This window comes from Antechinus flavipes, chromosome 4 (assembly GCF_016432865.1).
Source record: "Antechinus flavipes isolate AdamAnt ecotype Samford, QLD, Australia chromosome 4, AdamAnt_v2, whole genome shotgun sequence".
Lineage (NCBI taxonomy): Eukaryota > Metazoa > Chordata > Mammalia > Dasyuromorphia > Dasyuridae > Antechinus > Antechinus flavipes.
The window spans coordinates 456298706-456322156 of record NC_067401.1 but is presented as its reverse complement, the minus strand read 5'-3'; the positions used below and the strand labels follow the sequence as shown (position 1 = coordinate 456322156).

At 45.9% G+C, this 23451-nt stretch overlaps 1 protein-coding gene across 1 annotated transcript; it reads right to left on the bottom strand.

Annotated features, from left to right (window-relative positions):
- Nucleotides 1-403: 403 nt before the first annotated feature.
- Nucleotides 404-20737, bottom strand: ZRANB2 (zinc finger RANBP2-type containing 2). The gene is made up of 10 exons (XM_051999427.1): nucleotides 20588-20737; nucleotides 15926-15978; nucleotides 15729-15837; nucleotides 14186-14268; nucleotides 11241-11317; nucleotides 10559-10693; nucleotides 7889-8058; nucleotides 5557-5643; nucleotides 3596-3754; nucleotides 404-2463 (listed from the first exon to the last, which is right to left on the bottom strand). The coding sequence occupies exons 1-10, from the start codon at nucleotides 20641-20643 to the stop codon at nucleotides 2400-2402; spliced, it is 993 nt and encodes a 330-aa protein (XP_051855387.1). The 5' UTR covers nucleotides 20644-20737; the 3' UTR covers nucleotides 404-2399.
- Between the last annotated feature and the right edge of the window lie 2714 nt (nucleotides 20738-23451).

Below are 23451 nucleotides of genomic sequence, written 5' to 3'. Positions count from 1 at the left end.
GACCAATGGCCCCGGTCACACCCCACTCCAATCCCACTTTCTGCAGGAGGGCTCCCAGAGGCAGTACCATCATTTCTTTCAGATTATTCTCCTATCCTAATTCAAATCGTCTCCCATCTCCCCCATCGCTCCCCCCATTTTAGTTTGGGGGTTTCTTTCTCTGGGGGGCGAGGAACAGGTTTCGTTCTCCCCCGCTGCTTAGTACAATGATTGGAACAAAAGTCAAATGCACGTTTACCAAATCGAGTTATAATTGCATTTCAAAATGCCTAACACATTTAAGAGTCTAAACATGGAATGAGAAATAATGAGCCATTAAAAGGTACATGAATTTAAAAATAAGCATTAGTTCCGAGCTTGGGATTCTAAATTTTATTTTAACAAACACCACTCACTTAGCTGCTTGATTCACAAGCTTTATTTACATTTGTCTACAGCATCATTTCTTAATGAAACAAACTAGTACAGTTTAGTGAAACTAAAGAAAATCATAATCATCAGAATTCTCTGTAATCTACCATTTGCTAAATTCTTAAACTTGCGATTGCTAAGTACAGCAAAAGAGAAGTATACAAAACACAAGGAAAAACCAATGGTAACATGTAGCTTCTGGGAGATCATTTGATCTTCACAATTTAGAAGGTAAGACTTTCAAGAAGTCAGAGGCACAATTACAAGAGACTAATGTTCTTGTGCAACCTACAACTACATTTAGCAAAGAAGTGTGTATATACATGTATGTATGCATGTATGTATGTGTGTGGGTTCGCGTGTGTGTGTGTATGTCGATGTGAATGAGTGAAACTGTGGGGAAGTTCAATTCTTTGCAAAAAAGATTATCAAAATATTTCTACCTAAAACATTTTGCTTTCATTTTTAGATCAGTCCAAGAGAAAATTAAAATAAGTTTCTTTTATTTTGAAATGAAGAATATAATTTTGCTCTGGTTGCCTCCATTTGTTAATTTATTATTTACGTTCAGTACTTTTAAGTTCCCTCACTGAAATGACCAAACTGTTGCTTTAGCTTTTCTTAATGACACAAAGGCACCAAACTCAATTGTTCATTTCCTTCCATACTTACCTTGCAAGGCCACCGAAGAAACTGTTAAGAGAAACCCCCCTCCCCCTTTTAAACCAGAAGGCAGACTCAACGGAGTTCCAGAGACCAGATTTTGATACAGAAATCAAACAAACTCCTGAAAGCATTTTAAGCCATAAGTCATTTCGAGTGAATGGGGACAATGACAATCTCCTGTTACATCATGGAGGAACATTCGTTTCTACTTCAGAAGGAAATTTCATGCGGTGTTTCAGAATAAGCAAATACATCAGAGCCCACGGCTCCTCCCCACCTGAGTGCACGGACATCAGAAGGGCTGGCTAGCCTTACAATGTACACTCTTTTTCACACAAGAGAAGTTCTATTTCCCAGGTAGTTTCTCATTTTCCTCTTCCTTAAGGAGTCTCAGATTCTTAGCCCTGTTTAGCCCATCATATATGGGTTTTCAGGAACATGTCACATCCAAGCTCTTTAAAAAAACAAAAACAAAAATAACAAAAAACGAAAAAAACAGTAACAACAAAAAAAATAACAAGCTTACATTCACCACTATAAATCCGTATCGGAAACTTGGCCAAAAGCCACATAAGGAAGTTTGGCTCCTTCAAATAACTGTGCCCAAGATAGGAACACAGAAGGGATAAACGCTTGGCGGACCGAACCCCCTGAATTAACTCGGGGAGAAAGAAGCCATCTCCTCTGGTAACTTAGAACAGGGTCTTAGGGTGTACATTGTCTTAGGGTGCGGTGTTGAGGAAAAATAAAAAGGGAAAAAGCCAAAGCCCCAGTGATGATCTCCGGCCACCATGGCGCGCTTCTCATGGATCTCTACAATTGACTGTTGTTGAGCACAATCCTAAACTGAGCGTCCCTTTGCCAAGGGTGACTACGGGAAGGCTCGGGGGCCTCCCCGGGGGGAGGCCCCGCTTCCACCTAGTCCCCACAGTCACTGGCGGCACGCCCCAAGCTCGGGAAGCCTCGGCTACTTGTGTTGACTCCAACCCTAAGGTCGGCAGATTCTTTACCATCAGGAAATATTTGGAAATGGAGAACAACGTCAAACTAGAAAACAAAGCTCTCTGGCAAACGAGATAGAGAAAACATAGAGTTTTAAATAATAGAACGATAAACACAGAACTATTGGGGGGATATTATGGCTTAAAATGCTAATTACTTTTAATTTCAAGAATGAACACAGCTGTAGTTTTCCAGAAAGCGACGACGGACATGCACCTCTACTAGCAGATTGAGCACTTCTGACCAAGTAAGACACCAGACTTCTTAAAAATAGGCTCCATGCACTGCACTGGGGTTTTTTAGGTGTAAATTTTAATACATTATTTCTTTTTAGAGCTTGAACGGGAACCCGAATGGGACGATCCGGACGATGACCTGCGGCGCCTGGAAGATACAAATGGAGAAAGCGTGCGCGGCGTTGAGTGGGCGCCGACCCCGGGCAGGCTAACACAACACCTCGACGGTCAGGGGGCTTATCTACACTCGGGCTGAGGCGACCGCTTGGTCGAGAGGAGGAAGAACTCGGGCTTTCGGTCTGTGGTATTAACCGTACAATTTACACTTTCAGGAATGAAAAACGAAAAACACAACTCTTTCACTGAGAAATATAGCCAGCTCCCAATTATCCGGGACAAGCAAAGGAAGCGAGCCGATCCCAGTGGGCTCCTGGGCCCCCAGGATCCCTGTGCCTGGCACCCTGTGGAGCTCGCCTTCTCTCCTCACCCAAGTCTGACCTGAGTGACGGACCAGAGAGAGGCTCGGGAAGGGACCAGAAATGAGGTGGCCTGAAGCTGAGGGTCCGAACTGGACACAGAAGGGGGAATGAGAAGTCTAAAACCCTTCTGCTGGACCAGAATGGGAGAGAGAGAACCAAGTGGGTGAGGGGGTCCCATGGTGGGGAAAGGGGTCAAGAGGGCCTCAAAAGCCAAGCAGGCAGCCTCCCGGCCAGAGAGGCTGGTGGGGAGGGTCCAGTCTGGGGGGCCAAGAGGGGGGTTGCCCAACAGGACCACGGTGCCTGAGGCAGAGGGTTCCAAAGGTAAGGGGGAAGAAGCCCAGGGAAGAAGCTCAGTCTCTCATCGCTACAGGGGCCAGGGGCTTGTCGGCCAAAGAGCCTTTTGCTAGTGGTGACGATCCCAAACTAAAGTCAGACTCCTGCGTTAACACCTGGAAGAGATAAACGAGTCTCTTCCTTTCCTTTATTGAGAGACGAACTAAGGAATCGTGATTAAAAAAAAACCCAAAACACAAACAAACAAAAAAACAATAAGAAAGTGGAATGGAAAGAAAATCCATCCTGCAATAACTGGGAGGTGGCTATAGCAACTAAACATCTGAAAACATTCCAACAACGGGCAATATCCTATACCCTTCTTCCTAGACGATAAAACTGGTTTTAAAACAAAATTTTTCTAAAGTTGACAAAGAAAAGAGACTCAAATTCAACCCTTTCCCAAGCCTTTAGTAAACGTATTCCACACTTAAATACACCCATTCTTATTTCTACAGAAACCCAAACCTTTCGGGTGACCGTGATCTGGTGCGTCTTTTTTTGCGATCACCGGGTGAAGAAGATCTAGAACGGCTTCGTTTTCTGCCTCTCTCGGGAGATGATGAGGAACTTGAATAAGATCTTTTTCGTGGGGAGGAAGACCCCCTGTGGGACCTGGAGCTGGATCTTTATTGATTGAGAAATAAATTAAACATTTCATTAAATGACAGAGCCACAGACCGACTACTTAGCTATCAGATCCAAGATCGAGCATTAAGTTTACAATTTCCTAAGGCAAACATACTTACTGCTTCCTCAATAGAAGACTGGTTCACTCATAAAAACAAGCTAATATTTAATCCCAAGGTTTTAAAACTGGTATCTTATCGAACTATAAACATGATGCATTCTCAGTTATTTCATATTTGCATCAGACTAGATAAATTTTTCCTTAAGCCTTACAAAAAAGGGAAACGAAGGGGGAATGGAAAGCACAATGTACACTACAACAAAAAACACGTAATTGTGCACTTGGAAATTCATCTTTCTCATTTAAGAAAGGCAAAAACCAAAATACCTTAAAAACAACTTCCTGGGGATAAGAAAATTATTAAATCCATTTGAAATTAGGCAACTTTACATAAGTTGCAATTGAGAAAGCAGGGATGGCAGTGGGAGAGAAGAGAGGGAAGGAGAAAGAAACAGCAAATGTGTCAAATCATTGTCTATTTAAATGAAAATATAACCAATAATTTACTAAAACTGGTCCAAAACATTTACAAATCTCATTCAAGAAACACTATTCATGAAATATGACGTGTTGACATTCACATGTTTTACTCAGAGAAAAAGGTACATATATATTTTGAAGTGTAATGACTATTTTTATTCTCACTTAGATAATAATTATGGCTGAAGCATTTAGCTCAAACATCCCAAAAAATTCACCTTTGGGCTGAGATTAAGCATATAAAGCCCAAAAGGAGAATTCTTTGGAAAGTTGTGAGCAAGCAAAAAAAGTGAGGGTCAGAATGGAGGCTGCTCCATAACAGATTGGGGCTCTGCAGCACTCCCTTGCTAAGAGGGGTCCTAGGGGGTGCCTGCCACCAGAACCCAGACCAGCCCAGGCCAAGCTACCGAGGTGGCTTTTTGAGGCAGGAGCACCCTCCCCCTGAACTCCTACTCTTCTTCCTACAATAACTCCTCAGGTGACTCTAGAAAAGACCAATGTCTATTTGGCTACTGAGTTTGAACAGTTGCCAGAAAAGGGGAAAAGCAAAAAACAAAAAAAAACATGTTGTTGAGCTCTGATCAGGGCGTTTGGGACTCTCAAGGTTGAGTCCTATTTCTTGCCAGAACGCGGGGTCTCAATCAATCACCCTACACTACAACAACACGGCTCTCGGCTACACTGTATTTTTGCCCAAACTTTAGGAGACTGTTTCGTATCCTTCCTCTCCCAAACAGTGCCAAATGCACCCTCAATCATCAGCACCCCCGTAGGGAGCTGCTGAGCACCTGAGCCCACAGGCTCCGGAGAGAAGCGGGGACTCAAAATGCCCAAGAGGCAGCTGGGGGGAAGAGGGGATGTCTCCCTGGAAGGGGAGCTACTGTGGCCCAGACGGCATGAACGGGCTGGCTAAGAGCAGGGCTTGGCCCGCCCTGGCCAAGAGGCATGGATACCCCTTCCTAAGAGACCACTGGGGGGGGGCCCTCCTGTTTGACCGTGGCATCCCCTGTCCCAACGCCACCCCCAATCGTCCTTCAGGTTAATCATGGGAATGTCTTGGCACACTGCGGGCAATGGAGACACTTCAGGGTGAGACTGAAGCCGAGGCAGAGCATTAGTGGTCTAAGGCTAAAACAGAACCGACAGGTCCAAGCACAACAAGCTGTCCAAGCGGCGGCAGCAGCAGCAGCAGCAGCCACGCCCTCGGGCGCCTCGTTATCTCCGCTCTGCCGGACAGAGCCAATGCTACCTCATTCACCTGGATTTCGACCCACGAGATCTCGAGAGTTCTCTGGAACTGGACCGAGACCTTGACCGGGAACTGGAGGAGCTTCCTGAGCGGGACCTGGAACAACACGGAAGGGGATTTTCCAGTATCACTTGAGCCAGCTCGGGCCTCGCACACTGAGGGAGAGATGCACACGACAGTGACTCATGCAACAAGACAAGGGCCCAGGGCGCGCGCTCACAGCGGGGACTCGGGGGTCGTGCCCAGAACCCCACTTGTTCTCAAGTTCTGTCCGTAAAAAAAATTTATTGCTTCCTAAAAGGAAGCCAAAAGACCAACTTTCCTCTCCCAACAGAGGCACTGCCACGACCGTGATGAGAAAACTGAGAAAGCTTGGGGTTCGGCCCCGGCTCATCTCCCCAAACCACTCCAGGGATTCAGCCATCTCCCCTCTTTTCTTGAGGCTACTTTGGGGTTGCCCCCTTTTTACTTTTAGTTAGTAAGAAAATGTTAATAGGCTGATCTGGCTTCCACTCTTTGTTTCAATCAAAACTACTGAAACATCGGACAGAGGGAAAGAAAGCTAATCAAGTCCATCTTGTTGAAGTCTGATGGAAGTTTATCCGTTTAAACCAATTTTGGATTCAAGTGCCTTTGACATAGGATATTAGGAAATTGAAAGGCCACACATTTATATTAATATATATCTATTAACCTACCATCTCAAAGCCAAGTTTTCTAATATGTGCCAAAGAATAAGACCTGAAAAAATAATTAATTCTGTGGTGATCTCAAAAACAAAACTTAACATATCTTTTCCCCCAAGAATGACTTCAATTCTTATTCATGTTTGAAAAATAACATGCAGCAAATTTTTACTCCTTATGACACTAATTTTTTTTTTAACCTATGTCATTGCTTCCTAACGCACACCAAATAACTTGAAAGAAGTAAATCATGTAAATTTAGGGAACTGATGATTTTCTACCTGAAATTTTCTTTTCAATCGTAGAAAATTTGTTACTTCAGGGAATGACTATGGAGAAAGTCACAAAACCAAAGGGAAACCCATTCAATATGGCTTCGATCTCAGTGTACTCAAGTATTACAAAACAGAAGTTACACTTGGGTACAATGATCTCACCAGGAAGGACAAAGTAGACAAAATAAAAACAAAACAAAAAACAACTTTGGGGCAAAAGTAGCCCATTTTTCCAGGGATGAGCTTAACCTCAAGCTGAATTACTATTTGCATGCAACATGTTTTTACCATGTACAGTTTAACACAGACACATTCCAAAAATTACTTCTACTGCAGATGCAAATACTGACGGGCTTTTGAAGGAATGACAAGAGAAACTGTCTGACGGTTAGTCAGAGTTAACAAGGAAAGACTTTAACTCGATTCTGGTCTTGCCAGAGCTTTAAAAATGAGCTCCTCCCTCTTAAGGTCAGGCATGTCTGCTGTCCTTCACGGAGGCCTCTCTACAGGCAGACACTAGTGACAGGACACATTGACTCCTGCATGTCTTAGCAGCTTGGAGACAGATCTTTTCATTCATTTTTTTGGCTTGTGTGAATGTTTCCATCCCACCTATTCCAACCCTTGAGGTTTAAAAAAAAAAAAAGGAGTAATTATTTCCATAGGGCCCACTCTATACCAGGCACTGTGTTAAATGCCAGGGAAACATAGAAAGGCAAACTAGTAACCTCCAGAGCAACGGCACTAATGTTTGCATAGCACTTATTCCTATGGGGCCAGGCACTGCCAAGTGCTTTACAATCAGCATCTTGTTTGATCCTCACAACAATGACCACCCCCATTTTAGAGATGAGGAAACGTGAGGTGAAGCGACTTGGCTGGGGTCATTCAACTAGTGTCTGAGGTTGGCTCTGAACTCAAGTCTTCCTGCCTGACATTAACTGCAGAGCTTTATCCCCTAGACCACTTGGGCAGCCTAAAAACAAGACCTCTATCTACCCTCATCCTTTGAAATCAGCTTAATGTTTCTTCACTATTGGGGGGAAAAAGACCAAATGTGTCTTAAAGTTGAACAATCTCACATTCAGAATTTTATTTGTACTCTTCCCAGTTAAATTATCTCAGTAAAGGAGGCACAGGACTAAAACATACAACAATACCTTAAGAGAAAGCCTTATTTTAAATCTTAATTTTGCAGAAGGGTTGTATAAAAACCACACCAACAGATTAAAAAGTTAAGTAAGAGAAATGCATTATCTGAAGGAAATCATTTGTTATCAAAGATGAACTCTTTAAAATAACGTTGAACCAAAATGTGTAAATAAAGAAGTTAGATACTGACATTTTGCCTGGTGTTACCCTTGGCCTGTACCCGTTTACCTGGACCTAGACCTTGAGCTTGAGTGGGAGGATGAGCGTGAGGAAGATCGGGAGTGGGAAGACCGAGACTTAGAGCGACTTCTTCTGTGAGATTTCTTTTTGTTGCCATCTTCCTCTTCACTGGCATCAAGGTTATATTTTGAGAGATCTGCGTCATCTTCATCCTCATCCTAATGAAAATGTAGCCAACAGAATCCATTAGATTCAGGAAACCAGGAATTACCATCATATACATTCTGTCCGGCTTGTTTAGAGACAAATCTACTGTTTATCTAAGCAGGCGGAGACAGAATCCAAAAAGGTAATTCCTGCTAACGGAGGAATCTCTCTAACGGAGCCACATCTACATAGACTCGACCTTTTCAGAACACAGATTGACCAGCACATGAAAATGCAGGTAACAAAGTCCAATTGCTCATTCAAAGAGAACAAGACACAGAAAGAGACAAAAAGAGAAAGAGGGAGAAAGATTCACAGAGAGATAAAGAAGGCAGGAGGAATGAGGGAGGGAACAGGGCGACTGCTATGAGAGGTCCAGGCATTGAGGAGGAAGCCTGGCAGAGAGGGATAAGTGGAACAAAAGATACAATGGAAACAAACGGAGCCCATTTACGTCTGGGCAGCTGACCAGGGGAGAAACAGGAGAGCACCTGGCTCGCTAATGTGCCCACCTGGTTGGTGCCAAGGTGTTCTATGAGAGGACTAGGGGCTGCCCAATAGCTGCTCACCCCCAAAGTATGCAAACCAATAGTAGAGAATTCTACTTGTTTTTTCTTGGAACAGAGAAGCATCTGACCCTGGGGTAAAGTACTACCCCCTTGGGGTCAGGGGAGGGAGAAGAGCCAACCCTCTTGCTTATGATGGAAAAGAAAAGGAAGATGGAAAAGGAAATCTGGGGACCACATGACCTAGGTTGGGGTAACAGGACTTCCAAAGGCTCACAGAATTAGAGCTGGGGACCAGGCCGGGCCACAAGGGAAGGCTACCCTGGGCTCGTTGTTAAAAAGTGGGGACCATAAAAAGGGGCGATCCTGAGTAATAAGAAAGCAGGGAGGGGATTTCACAAGAACCCTGTAGCTTTCCCTCACCCATTTTCTGAGACAAGAAGCCTGACCTCTGGTTGGGAAAATAAGAATGTGCCTTCCAGGGAGGTAAGACCTGGGCTCACTGGGGCCGCAGCACACAACCTAGATAATCAATTGCTACCATGGCACACCAGACACTGTGTGGAGCGCTCCCCAAGGCCTCTCTCATGGATCCCTGAGGGTGGAAATGAGCACTGATCACCCCCATTGAGGGACCGAGACCAAATGACCAGCAAGACAGGTCTCCCTGACCAGGTCCCGCTAGAGGCTGCCCACCTCCCTTTGGGGATCAGAGCACGTGGCTGCTGAGCCGAGAGGGTGTTCTAAAGCTCCCAGAGAATGGGAGAAGTCTACAAGACTGGAGACAAGTGATTTTTAACCTTTAGCAAACAGAACTTTGCACAAAATCCAGGCCAGAACGCCTGACTGGCAGACACTGGGCTGTCCAGAACAGGCCATGGCCGAGTCTCTTCCAGTCACCTAGAAAGCAGTCTGTCTCTCGTGGAGTAACGAAGAGATGGCATCGAGCAAGGCTAATCCACGTGGCCACAATATGGGCGTTCCAAATTCTGAGAATTTCCACGATGCCATGGAGAGTCTCAGGGGGAAGCTGGGATCCCCCAGACGGGATGGGCTGCACAAAGAGCTTTGGGGCTCAGAGACTAAGTGTGTGCTAGAATACCAAGTCTAGTCCTCAGAAATGGACTGAGCTTAAGAGGAAGAGGTCTTAGATACTTCAGCTCTAAACCCCCAAACCAGAACACTCCCCCTACCAGATGGGTGACTCCCCAAGGGGCAGCCCTTGGGAGGCCTGAGTAGAGGTGGCAGTGGAACATGGAGGTCCAAAGAGCAGCAGGTATCAGAGAGGGTCCCCCGGACTCTGCCTTAGTCAGGTTAGCCCTTTTGGGTACCACCTTCCATCAACAATGACCAACTGAGTGCCCGGGGGCCAGACACAACGGCCATTTTCTACTTTCTGATGGGGTCTCATATGGCAGAGGGATCAGACACTTCTCTTCCTGAGCAGATGGCAGAGCCAAGAGCAAGCAAGGGTGGCACACACAGGCAAACACCTCCCGACTCTCACCAGGCTGGAGAAGGCCTGGCAGGAAGGGATGCCCACTTTCAGCCAGACTCAAGGGAAGGGAAGGAGAGGGAGGAGCCCCAGGGAGCGGAAGCTATACAGAACTTGGATCTGGGCAGAAAGCAGTGCGCCAACACCCATGTACAAGATGTTATGATTAGACACACTCAGATATTTGAGACTCTGTTGTCAGTACCATTTGTTCCACCCAGAATGGATCAGGACCTGCGGCCCACGGAGAGCACCTGCCTAAGGGAGAATGGGTGGCTCAGAGGCTGCATTTCTGGGAAAAGAAGTTTGGAATATTACATTTGGGATCTTTTTCAAATCTATGACAAAATCTGGCGTTCCCCTGGAATCTTGTCACCATGGACCATTACTTTCAGATGTGCTAAGATGAATGGCTCATCTCCAAGGGTGGCTATGGGGAGTGTATTATTAAAATGAGATAGGGCTATTTTTTTTTTTTACATGGGAAACAACAAAAAAGAAGACCTTTACCTCATCCAATTTATATTTGGATAGATCTTCATCCTCATCCTCTTCTTCTCCCTCTGATTCTTTATCTTCAACTTCCTTTAAAATAGAGGCGGGTCCAACTGCTTTCCCTCTATATTTTTTCTTTTTCCGACCAAACTAAATATAGAAAAAAAGAATTTCATAGGAGAACCTTTCCCTAACCAATCAGAAATATGTCCATCTTTACCAAAAGCTAATTTTTAAAAAATAGAAATGACATACTAAGCTATTACAATATTGTTCATCCCCCACTCGCCCCAATAGTAAAAAACACATCCTCGCACCCGTTCAGCTGTGTTCTACTCTTCGTAAGCCATCTGGGAATTTCTTGGCCATAATACTAAAGATTTCTGCCCTTTCCTTCTACAGCTCATTTAGACTGATGAGGAAATGGAAGCAAGCAGGTTCAAACATCTAGGAAGGGTCCAAGGCCACATTTGATCTCTGATCTTCCCAACCCTTAGACCCGGCCTAAAATCTGCATTTCAGCACTGTGTGATTTTAATATGGATGCACTCAAGCTGGGTAGAATCAGAAACAGCAACTTTGCAGGCAAAAATTAGTCCCAAATGTTCAGTCGCCCTCCTCTGATCCAGATACACTTCTCAAGTCCTATCTTGTTTTTTGACGCATGATTGATTCTGGGGTGGTCCCATCAGCTTACCTCGTCATATTCTCCATCAGATTCTTCTCGTTCAATGTACTCCACATTTTCTCTTTCATTAAAACCTCCACCGTAGCCTGAAAAAAGAAAAAACAGCCATGTTTTCCTCATGTGTTTATACCGATGCGATTACCTGCTTCTCTCGCACACAGACCAAGCCTGAATTTCCCTTCTGGTTCTGAGAATGACGGCCATGTGACATGTTCAGCCCTGCTCCCCAGACCAGTAGCTTCTTCCTCTTTGGGGAAAGGATGCTGAGCATCAGCACAAAGGTCAGCTTGGAGCTTGGTGCATAAAGGATCTCACTATTCCTAAGTCTTTTAAAGTTTACCAATAAATTGTTGGAATCTGACCCCAAGTCCAGATGTCCTTCCAGCTAAATATTTTCTCATTCTTTGAAAAAAATTAAAAAAAAAAAGTTCTCAGTCAACATATTTTTAACAGTCATATTTTGGATTGAGCTAAGAAGGTTTGATCTAGGACTTAACTGACGCAGTTAAGTTCTCAGTAGAAAACTTTACCAGGGTCAATTTATACCTTGTTTTCAGCTTCTCGGCACTGGAGTCGCTTAGACTGCCCCTCCCCCACCTCCCACCCCCCCAAAAACAAAAAACAAAAAAAACTTTCAAGTGGGCACTCCCTTCCAGGTCAGCTCTCTAACCACTGCTCCACACTGATCGTTACCAGCAAATCCTGCACACACACAAATGAGGATGGGTAACGGGATGCTGTCACTGGACTAAGAGTAAGAGCGACTCTTGTCTACCCAGCAGTTCAATGGGGAGCAGAAGCTGTGCACTTATCAGTGTGAAAATCTCTTTCTTTTCCCGACTCCACTGAAAATCCTTCAAGTGGCATTTGCTAAAATGATCTCTAGACTCTGGGTAACCAACAAATAAAGACAAGCGTTTCCTAGAAGCTCATTTGTAGATAAAACAAAAAACCAGCATGACCCAAGTCATCCTCAAAATGCTTCTAATCAAGCTGTAAATTCTGTGACACACACGGGGAAAAAAAGACAAATGACCAAATCCAATATGACAGAAACGAGTGGATCTGACAGTTAGGGGAAAGACCAGCCAGGTCTGCAGTGCTTTATGCAGAGGGATCCTCAAAGACTGGCAGACTGCTGGAGGGAACAGTCCTGCCCTTGGGAGCCAGGCAAGGCTTGAGCACAGAAGGATCCAAGCCAAGGAGAACCCTGCATCTTCTATCCCTTCCCCCTCCAGACACCAGACAGCTAAGAAGTGGTCTGACCCAGTCAGAACCCCTTAAAGGTACTGGCTCCCTATTGCTGAGCGCCCTGTGTGAGCATTGAAAGTAGCTGAAGATCAGAGATTTTTTGCTTCCACAATACTCTGCTGCTTCAAAATGAATTCACATCCTATTGCAACTCCCACCTCCCCCAAACTGCTGGCCAGTCATGCTTCCTGAGGCCACCCCCCCACTCCTTCCCAATGCCCCTCGTGGTTGCAGCTGAGCCTGTCTCCTTGTTCACGAAAAGGCCCGAGTCCGCCTGCCCCGAGCTCCCTTGTCTTCTCTCTCCCCTGCTCTTCTCCATCACACCCCTCCTCTTGTCACCCCTACTCTCTCCCAGCTGCCTTCCTCCTGCAGCCATCATCTTCGAGTTCCCCCCTTGGAGGAGCAGGCTTGAGGCTCCCCCCCCCCCCCAGATGTGTCCAGCCTCAACTTTCAGTTGGACCTCAACAGAGGTCCTCTGCAGAGCCACTCAGGGCACATTTAGGCCCAATCCAATGAAGCCCCTCTTGCAGCCCTGGACCCTGGCTGATCCTTCTCCCTGAATATTTGTGGTCCTCTTCTCCCCGGGGACCCTTCTCACTTGGTTTTTTGCTGGGTTTTCCCCCAATCCCATGGAGTTTTCGGAGCCTTGGTCCTAGGCTCTTTCTCCAACAGAAGTTACCCCAATGTGAGCCCTTTGTCCCTGTGATCGTTCTAAGCAGAAGGTTCTTGGCTCTGTCTTGCCCCAAGCTCTCTGCTGACCTCCGGACTCTCCTCCCTGCCTCTCCCTCCTCTTCTCCCCATTCTCCCCTTCATTCCCAGCTCTCCAGAATCACTGTGCCTTCCATCCCAGACCAGGGAGTGGGGTTCTGGGCCGCTCCCATTGCTTGTTCTTCCCACATCGGGCCGAGGGCTTGTAGAACCCAGTTCTGATTCATGGTAGGGGCCCAAGAACTGCCTGTTGTTCAGCACACACCCAAGACAGCTTTGGGTGTCCTAGTCCTGTCAGTCTCAAGCCCTGAGCACATCATCCTGGGCCCAGGAACCAGACGTCCCAAGCACCCATGAGCCCCTGTGAACCCACCTAAGGGCCTAAGCCCGCCTACCCTCGCTTCCTTCTCAGGGTTCATAGCATGTTCTCTGGTCTCTCAGGATTAGATTCCATTAGACTGGTCTATGGGGGGGGGGGGGGGGGGGGGGGAGGGGGGCGCTGACAGTCAAGCCCCGCAGTGGTCTCTGCTGGTTTCATTATGTGTGAGACAAACACAAGACCTTCATCCCTGACCTAGATGAGAATTGAAAAGATCATTTGTACCAGCAAAGTGACAGAAAAATGTCTGCTATGACTTTTATACCAAAATTAAGGCTGTACAATTAAATATTTTACAAAATCCCCTCCACACAAGGCTACCCAGGTCTGGCTGAGTTAAACTGCCTTGGTTGACTCTGGACCCTGGCAAAAGTGCATTTCTTTTTTCAGAGCACAGTGTACATGGAAACAGAACCTGAAATAAGCCTCGAAGTGTCAAGCTTCCTTTCTGGCATATAGTTCTTGGCAACCACTCTTGCATGTGACTATGAATTTGAAAACAAAACTAAAGGAATGAATGAAAAAATGAGGGTGAACCAGCATGGACTGCTCTTGTCCCTGAGAGGGAAAGCAGCTTTTAAAGCCCCCGGATTTCTTCCATGGGACTCTCACTTACCTGTCCTTTCCTCCAGCTTAGCATACTTGGGAGTGTTGCACATGTTGCACTCGGATCTCCTGGCCCAATTCACATTACTGCAACTTTAAAATGAAGGAGAAGCACATTAGTAGAATGTCGTGGCTCACCAGAAAAGATGGAGACAATTAAAGACAAAGAGAAAACTAAAATCAGAGATAATTCTCAATACCATAAAGATCAAATTATTGAGAGGGTAAGTCAGGAATGCTGACCTACTAGAAACTTGGACAAGACCTGTCAAATCTCTAACTACTAAAGATGAAAAATAATCTACAAAATAGACAGTAGGATTTTGTGAAAACAAAGACATGTTTTACTTCAGGGAAAGATTCAAGAACTCCAGGCCAGAGAGGAAGATGTGAGGAACATTTCTATTCTAAGATTCTCTGGGATATAATGAATTAAAATAGGGCTCAGTTTCTGAAATTAAACAAATCCATTAAGAACCCCAAACTCAAGTTTAGTGTGCAACAACAATTCTCATACTAAATGCTCCAGCATTTAGTGTATGCTTCAAGACTGTATAAAATGGAAAATCTCACTTCCTAGCATCCAAAAATCCAGAAACTTATGCCAGCATCTTCAAATTCACAATATTTTTGCCCAAGTTTATAACAGAAGCGAGGATAAAATCTAGGGAATCAACAAGGAATTTCAAAACCAAATTCGATACCACAAGCGCCGAAGAGATTAGCACCCAACATTAAACAGCAAATCAAGCTAAATGAATTTCAGCAAAGAAAAGTCAAAGGAGCTGCAGATGCCATCAGAACATCTAGTTCCACAGCCCAGGTTGTGGCTGCTGAGCTGAGAGTACTTTCCTCTATTATACTGCCCCTTGAGGGCAGAATTTCTAACAAGTCAAATTCAGCCTCTTAGGATTCCTCCACATAAACGGAAAAATGAACAAATTGTACAAGCATAATTCTCAAATCTGAGTGTGTCTAATCATAAAATCTGAAAAATGGGATGTGGCTTTGAAGACCATCTCTCCCATCCTTCATCTGATGATGAGAAAACAAAGGGAAAAATGACTTAAGATCCGAATGGCAGAGGTAACCCAGAGGCCCACTCTCTTGTGACTGCCAATCAGTCTAGTGATCATCCACCTATCGCACTAGACTGGGATGTGTTTTTATTCGAGTTTAATTTGTTATGGCGATTGTGTATGCTTACAGGCAAAAACGTCCCATCAACAGCTGACACAGGGCAAAGAAAAGAGAATTCAGACCTTTTATATAACAGTGACTATTAGTTACCAATAAAATGACAACAGAACAGTCTTTCTGATTAAAAGGTTACTCTGCTCAGTGAGACATTATGGAGATTATGGGAGATTAATTTCTCCCAGAGCACCATTTCATCTGACACTTTTTAACAGGAGAAAGGCAGCCTTAAAACTCTATCATGCACGATCTCCCATGTATACTTTTACAAGTTGGCAATACCAGTGATAAGCTGTGACCCTACAAACAGATACTATCGTGAAGTCAATATCAGAGAGTAATTCCAAGAGGCATACGTTTTGCATTGCCAGTCATTAGCACTAAAGAGGCCCCGGCTCTTCTCAGCGAGGGTCTTTCCGATTTCAGTCCCACCAGCTTTCATCATCTTAGCTTCGGTCGTTTTTTCTGCGAGTAGAAGAAAAAAGATATGAAATGCAGAAAGCCGGACAAAAGTCTGTATATGGTCAGGAGTAGATGCTACTTGTATATTTACCTCGACCACACCGGTTACAACTGGTTCTTCTTGCAAAGTTTACATTTCCACATCTAAAATAAAGTAAAACACATTTCAGAGAAATTCAGTACACATTAATACATACTTTTTTTTTCATATGAAGCACTAATCTGAATCTTGCTAATTATCTCAAAATATAGTGTTTTGTTTTATTTCTCAGTTGTTGGACTCTTCGTGACTCCACTTGAGTTTCCTTGGCAAAGATACTGGAGGTTGGTTATTTTCTTCTCCAGCTCATTCACACAGAAGCCAAATGAGTCAAGCTGGGTGCTGTGATGTGCCCAGGGTCACACAGGAAGTGTCTGAGGGTCAATTTGAATTCTGGGAGATGACTCTTTGGGACTGCTAGATTCCAAAATGTCCCCTACAGCAATTATTCCAACTATCTAATCTTAGAAAAAGAAAAGAAATAGATCAATGGGTTTAAGCCAGTAAGACAAGGAGCGTTTATCAAGTGTTTACTGTGTGCTCAAGGAAACAAAGAAAGGCATTATGGGCTTTGGACCCCAGAAAGCTGAATAAAAAGAATTTGGCATTTTCCCACATGCACATGAAACACCACGACGGAGATCTTGGAAGGCAGAATTTTGCTTTCTTGAATCCATGTTTACTCTGCACTTCCTACGTGACAAGAATTGGGGATAACAGCACAAATAAAAAAATTCTTACTCTCAAAGAATTTACCTTCTAATGAAGGAAATAAGTACATTTAAAATACAAATAAGATAAAAAGACCAAGTCAATACAAATATAAACCAAGTATTCAGTTAAACATAACTTGGTGAGACTAAAATGTATGAATCTGTATAAAGCTTATTATTTGGAGGCCAGTTACTATTTGACAGACTGTTGGTAAAATGAAGTTGTGACATTCACCAGGGTCTGGTTTCCCTCCCTTGAGAAGTTGTCAACAAAAGCCCAGACGCAGTTTTCTACTTCAGACCATGACAGGGAGGGTTCCAAAGGGGCAGCTCTAATGCCTCTGAGAAAACCAAAAAGTTTACCCCCTCAAAAGCCCAAAGAGGCTGTAGTTCTCACTAAGCCTTTGGTAAAACTGTTTTCCCTCTGCTGCCTGTCCACATTGAATGAAGTGACACTTCGATCACCGTCCATAAAATTTTGCAAAGATGCTTATATTCTAAACTGAAGTCACTTTTGGCAGTTTGCTGGTGAAGAGTTTTATGCATTCTTTTGATATCTCCCTAAAAGAGATTCACTTAAATCAGTGAAACCCTTCCTAGGAAAGGATGATAATCTGTATCTATGTCTTTTCTTTGTCCACTACCCATTTTTCTAGGTCAACTGCTTAAAGTCAAACAGTTTGGAATTATCTCAGATAAATGCTAACATCATGGCATTTTTGTTCTTTCTTCTATCTTGGCAATGATTTTGATATCTACTCTAAAAAGTTAGTGGTCTTGACTATATACAGAAAGCCAACTTGCAAATGGAAACCAACTGTTTATTGTTTAAAATATAATTTCATTTTGGGGTTACTATTTGGAATTCATCCAGTCCTGTTTCTTGGCTTTCTTCTTGTCATATCTGTGAAATGTCAGAGACTTTTGCACCAGCTATATAAGCCGCTGCATCTTTTTCATTCCTAACCCTCAATCTTTTAATATGATTTTGCAGTGCGCCCTCTTTTTGTCTACTCTAATTTAAGTCACTGAATAGTAAAGATTATGTTCAACTTACTTTAGAGGATTTTTATGCCTTTTGTAGAATTTTTTCAACTCCTTGTTTTCTGTAACAGTGATTTTCAAACAAAAACCTCTCATAAGTACTACAAGGTGATATGATCAGATATCCCATGAAATGATCCTTTTTATGATAAAATCAAGTACAACTACTCTAGTTTCTCTTCATGGAGACCTTGTACAGATTCATTTTTTGTCTCTCCGTTGTGTTTATAGGGAGAATGCTACTGATACGGCTCAGCTGTAGTAATATGTCCAATTACTCATCCTTGGATAAGTAACTCATATTTTGAGTATTATCAGCTAAGATAATACTCCCAGGCAGTCTACATATGGATTCCAAAACAGTCTCTTAGCCCCGTGGCCTCTTAGCCAGTCAATCCAGATATAGAAGGGGCTCATAGATTACATTTTCCTTTGATTGATGGGTTTTCAAGGTTGAACAATTAATCACCAAGTGATAGGTCTGCTAGTTTCACTAAGCTGGTCCTTGGAAAGCAGTCTGTTGCTGGGCTCAAAACAAGGAGATATAATTCTGCTGCTGAACAAAGCCAGAACTAGGAATACTGAATGCAATTCTGGTTAACTGTCCCAAAGTTGATATGGAAAAGACTAATCTGATGGAGGGGAATAGGAATAGCCTGCCAAAAGAATCACATTATAGAGTCAAATCTAAGGTATTCTTAAGATTCTTCATTTTCAACTACCTTGTTTTACAGATGAACTATGGAATTACAAAACTTGTAAATAGTAGACTTGGAATTGGACTAAATACAAAAGTTACTGTAAAAAGAATAGCAACAGCAACAAGAACAACTTAAGTTCCAATGGAGTAAGCCAAAGAAATATGATTAAGCTAGCAAATCGAGATTATGCACTCTGTTAATAGTACTTTTTCCCTCCAAAATCGGACAACAAGAACAAGTGAGATTGAAGTCTAAAAGGCAATTTTCCTATAAATTAAATATAACAAGACCCCAATTAACTAAAACTCAGCTGCAGGAAATTACAATGACAACATCTTTAATGCATTCTACTTTTAAGACGGCAGACTTACTCTTCAGGGTTTCTGTTCAAAACTAGCTTTCAGGGCAGCCAAGCGAGCTCAACCCTGGCACCAAGATCTACAATGTTGCGAGCAAGGAGAATGTGCTCCACAACTGAGGCAATGAAATACCCTCAAAGAGCCAAGTGTTTTTCTACATAGTATTTAGTGAAGCTGTAAAAGGGGCTGATAAGTCCTAGAAAGATTCTCAACAGGAGTGGAAAGGAGGATTTTCTGGTTAAAGCCGAGATAACCCAAACTGTAATTATTAAGCCAGTCCCTTTCCCAAGTCTTTGGGCTAATCAGATTTTATTTCACTGATTTACACAGTAGGAAATATACTTTCAGAACTCATTGGGTCCCAAGGAAATAGGATCAGGAAGAGTTTAGGAAGCAGAATTAAGGCCATCTGGGGTTTCTTGGAGTAGATGGAATAAAGGATCGGCAGCACTTTACAGTGGTCCCTACTAGAAATATTACTGAGACTCACGTGTTCAGATTCACAGGTAGATCTGAAGTGCTGCTAAATGGAAAGTATTATGCTAAGTGATTTAAAAAAAGAAGAAAAAAGCACATCTTAGGTGTGTCCTGGGGCCAGGCCCTGTGCCAAGAGCTGGGGACACAAATCCAAAATCAGGGAATCCCTGGCCCTGGGGGCTTATACCCCAAACAAGCCGAGAGAAGAGGAGCGTTGTGTGAGGCTGGGTCAGTCCTGGCTACTGGAACTGGCAGAGGGGAGCGCCAAGGAGAGGGTCCCTGCCGGTCCCAAGAGCAGGGCAGGGGCCTGTCCTTGCTGGTCCCCCAGCTTTCTGAGCGGCAGGAGCAGAGCGGACATTCAGACAGGCAGAACCCCAGCCTCACCCTGTTGGCGGGGTCCCAGAGCTCGCTTCCCTCGTTTCCTGCCTCTGCTCAGACTCTGGGCCCCCCAGAGAGGAGCACAAAAAGCCGGTGCCTTAACAAGACTGGAAGCCAGGGCCCAACAAGAGTGGGTGTGAGGAGCCGGGGCCCACGAAGTGCCCTTGGACAAAGCAGCGCCGGCGGGAAGAGCTCCCGAAGTGACTCCTCCAAGCGGCTGACCTTTTATTCTGGGGTCTCTTCCGACCCTGGGGGTGCCCACAGCGGGCGAGGAGGAACAAGAGTCTGGAAGGGGGAGTGAGTTACAATCAAGGCCCGGGAGGCCCCGAAGATGTCGGGGTGCGGGCAAACCCCACCCGGAAGGATCGGGTCCTCTGCAAGCCCTAAGGTTCGGGCAGGAGTCCCGCCTGTTCGCGACCGTGACCTTTAAGCCCATGAATGAAACAACCAACGAGCTGGGGGGGGAGAAGAGGCGTCTCTGCCCAGGGTCAGCACGGGTGCTACCGAACTCCCCAGCCGCGGAGAGACCGGGAGCGGCGCCGCATACGTGCGCGCTTATACAGATGCACCATCACACAGCACCCCCCACCCCGGAGGCCCAAGGGGCCGGGACCGAGGCACGGCCGGACCAGTTCAAACGAAGAAGCTGCGGCCCCTCCTCACGGAGAGCGGCTCGCGGCCGCCCGCACCCAGCAGACGCTTAATCCGTGCTGAGCCCCCATCTCTCGTCTCCTTTCTGGGAGGCCGCAGAAATGCCCCGCGGCCTCGCCGGGGAGGACAATGGTGGCCAGCACGTGACCGCGACGGCGCGGCCGCTTTTCGTGCCTCAGTTTCCTCCCCTGTAAAATGGGGCCCACTACTCCGGCTTCCGCCTCCCTCGGCCGGCCCGGATGGCGTCGGGCCAGCTTAGCGAAAACCGGCCGCGAAGGAGGGGGGTGGGGGGTGATGGTAGGGCCCGTCCCCGAGGAGCGCCCACCCGCTCTCTCCGGCCCGGGCCCGCCAAGGGAGCCCACCCGGCCGGGCCGCGGCCGCCTCACTCACTTTTTGTCAGGGCAGATCCAGTCGCCGTCGCTGACTCGGAAGTTTTTGGTGGACATCGTGGCCGCTCCCGCCGCCGCTGCCTCTGTCGTCGCCGCTACCGCTGCTGCCACCTCCACCTCTCCCCCTCCTCTTCCTCGGCCGCCGCCGCTGCGCCAGGACCCCAGGAAGCCGGCCGGGGGCCTGAGGCAGCTCCGGTTCTGACCGCAGCACGCCCGACTCGGGCTCGCCACCGTTCGAGGCCTGCTGTGGGGTTCCCCGCCGCGCCCCAGATGGAGATGCGGCTGTCAGGAAAAGAAAGGTCGCGGCTTGTGGGTCGGCCCCCCAAAAGGAGGGTTTTGTGTTCTCCTCTCTGGCGAAGCCGACAGGCAACGCCGCGGACAGCTCGAAGGGGAGGCCGCCGTGGCGCCGTGCGTGCAGGGCAGGCGCGCACTGCCACCTACAGGACCGGAAGACAGTCAGAGGAAAGTCCACCCCCCTCTCTCCCCGGGCGGGGGGGGATACTAAGGATGGGTTTCTCTGGTTCCACCTCGTCGGAAAAAGGGCGGGCGATACCAACGAAGCGCGGCGGGGGTCGTAAGAGGTGGGACGAGGAAGATCATTCCACCTGTGGGGGAAAGAGGGGGAGACACAAGTGTCATCTCTTCATTGGTGCACACGTGCTTCTTTAGAAAGTCACCTCCCGGAGCGTCGGGGCGTGTCTTTCCCTTCTTGGTGACCCCTCCCCCATCGAGGGTCACGCCCGTAGTAGATACGAAGATCCCTAAGAGCCTGGGAGGGAGAGAAGGAGAATGGATGGATGAATGAATGAATGAATGAGAGAACAGACGGAAGTGAACAAATGAATTAAACTAAGGAGTGTGAGTGACTAACGAGAATGAAGGAATGGATGAGGGAGAACAAATGTGAGTGAACAATTGAATTAACCAGAGTTAATGAATGAGGAGTAAGTGGATGAATGAGAGAACAAATGTAAGTGAAGAAATGAATTAAACTACGGAGGGGGGAGTGAATGAATGAATGAATACGAAAGAAGGAATGATTGAGTGAGAGAACACGTCTTGCACATTCATTGCCCAATCTCACCCCCAGTGAGCGTCAAATCCCAATTCCAGCTGCAGCCCACTTCCTCCCTCCAGCTGCAGCCCACTTCCTCCTTCCAGCTGCATCCCACTTCCTCCTTCCAGCTGCAGCCCACTTCCTCCTCCCAGCTGCGGTCTTCCAGCGCTTGGGTCTACCTCAAGCTTCTGCCCTGGAGCCTTAACACCTAGGCTGACAGTCAGAATCCAAAGTGAATCTCGACAGGCGGAGACCACAAGAGGCGAGCTCTTGCCCTCCAGCACCGAATGAAGTACAGGAGCTTAGAGTTGCGGCGCCGCGGCCTTAGCCCTCCTTCTAGGGAAGGGAGAGCCAGGGTCCCTTCCGGGCCCTGCAGGTGCCGAGTGAAAGCTAGGAAAGCCTGGGATGGGGAGGTGGGGTAACCTGGAGCCGGGATTCTGAGCTAGAGTGGCTCCAAGCTCCCCGGTCTCCCCGAGGTTCTTCCCATCTCTCCTACCCGGCACCCTTACTACCCCAGGGCTTCAGGCACGGGATTTGTCCTACGCGAGTCCTCCCGTACACTGTTTATGGCTCCTCTTTGTCCGTGCTGAGGGAACCCCCCCGCCCCCCGATTTACTGGACAGGGACCCTTCCCGGGGTGTCTCCCCCCGAAAGGGGGTGCTTGCTTATGCGCTAAAAAAAAAAAAAACAAACAAACAAACAAACAAACAAACAAACAAAAAAAAAACCAAATGATTTGGGCAGCCGTGTGACCGATGCATCACAGCCGGAGAGGCTATTGCAATAGGCCAGGTGAGAAGATGCTAGCAAGAGAGTTGTGTGAAGGAAGAAAAGAAGTAGATGCAGACAAAGGATGTTCTAGAGGTAGAAATAAACAAGATTGATCGAGCGATGACATATGAAGGTTGAGGAAGCTGATGATAAAACCGAAAAAGGATTTTTAAAAGGGGAAGGAGAAGGTGATTAAAAAATCCCAACACATACAATTTAAATATTATATAAAAGTATTTAGACTCATTCGAGGAAAAATCCAAATCTAGGTGAAACGAGAGGTGATGCACTTCCACTGTGTAGCCAGAAAGAAAGCATCATCGAGGCCTGGCGTCACCCTGGCTATTCCTACTGAAGGGAATTGGTCGCTGGGGAGGGCAACTTGTAATGAGGTCAAGGACAGGAGATGGTGTTGGGACTTTATCAAGAGATGGACTCTTCTTCCTTTGACTTTGCTTGAAGTTTCCAACTTGAAATCACCAAGGGGCCAGCAGCTGAATCCCATTTGGGAAGTACTCCAGCGACATTAATTATTTACCAGAAAGTGGGCAGAGACTCTGACCCACCACATCCACGACAGCCTGCTGAGGCACTTTGGGAGCCAGCGAAGTTCAAGGACAGAGCCGGGGTAAAGCAGCACCGCAAACAACCCATTGCCAGTCAGTTCATTCATTTGTTCTTCCAACAAACATGTCTGTGATTAAGAACTATTTTTAATGAGGTCTACTGAATTTCTTGAGCTCCAAAATATAATGTTAAACCTGTAATAAGGGGAGCACAACTATCACATTGGTTCAATGTTAGAGGAAATGACTTCAAACTGACTAAAGGAAGTCTTCAGTGGAGCCCTAGTTGGGTCTCATGGAGTGGAATCCGTGGGCACAATCAGAAGGAAAACATCCAAGGTTAGAAAATAATACGGGGTCTAGAGATGGAGATTGGGACTCTGCCCCAGGGTTTGGGGATTTGGAGGGGCTGTTAATGGCTCAAGGCCTTCTACAATGCAGAAACAGGATAGGATTTAACAAGAATAATGA

Excerpts from the sequence above, each read along its gene's own strand:
- ZRANB2 (XM_051999427.1), bottom strand. The coding sequence starts at position 20,643 with ATGTCCACCAAAAACTTCCGAGTCAGCGACGGCGACTGGATCTGCCCT. Across the intron at positions 10,694-11,240 it reads CTGATGGAGAATATGACGAG|TTTGGTCGGAAAAAGAAAAA; the intron begins GTAAGCTGATGG and ends TTCTATATTTAG. Across the intron at positions 8,059-10,558 it reads CCAAATATAAATTGGATGAG|GATGAGGATGAAGATGACGC; the intron begins GTAAAGGTCTTC and ends CATTTTCATTAG.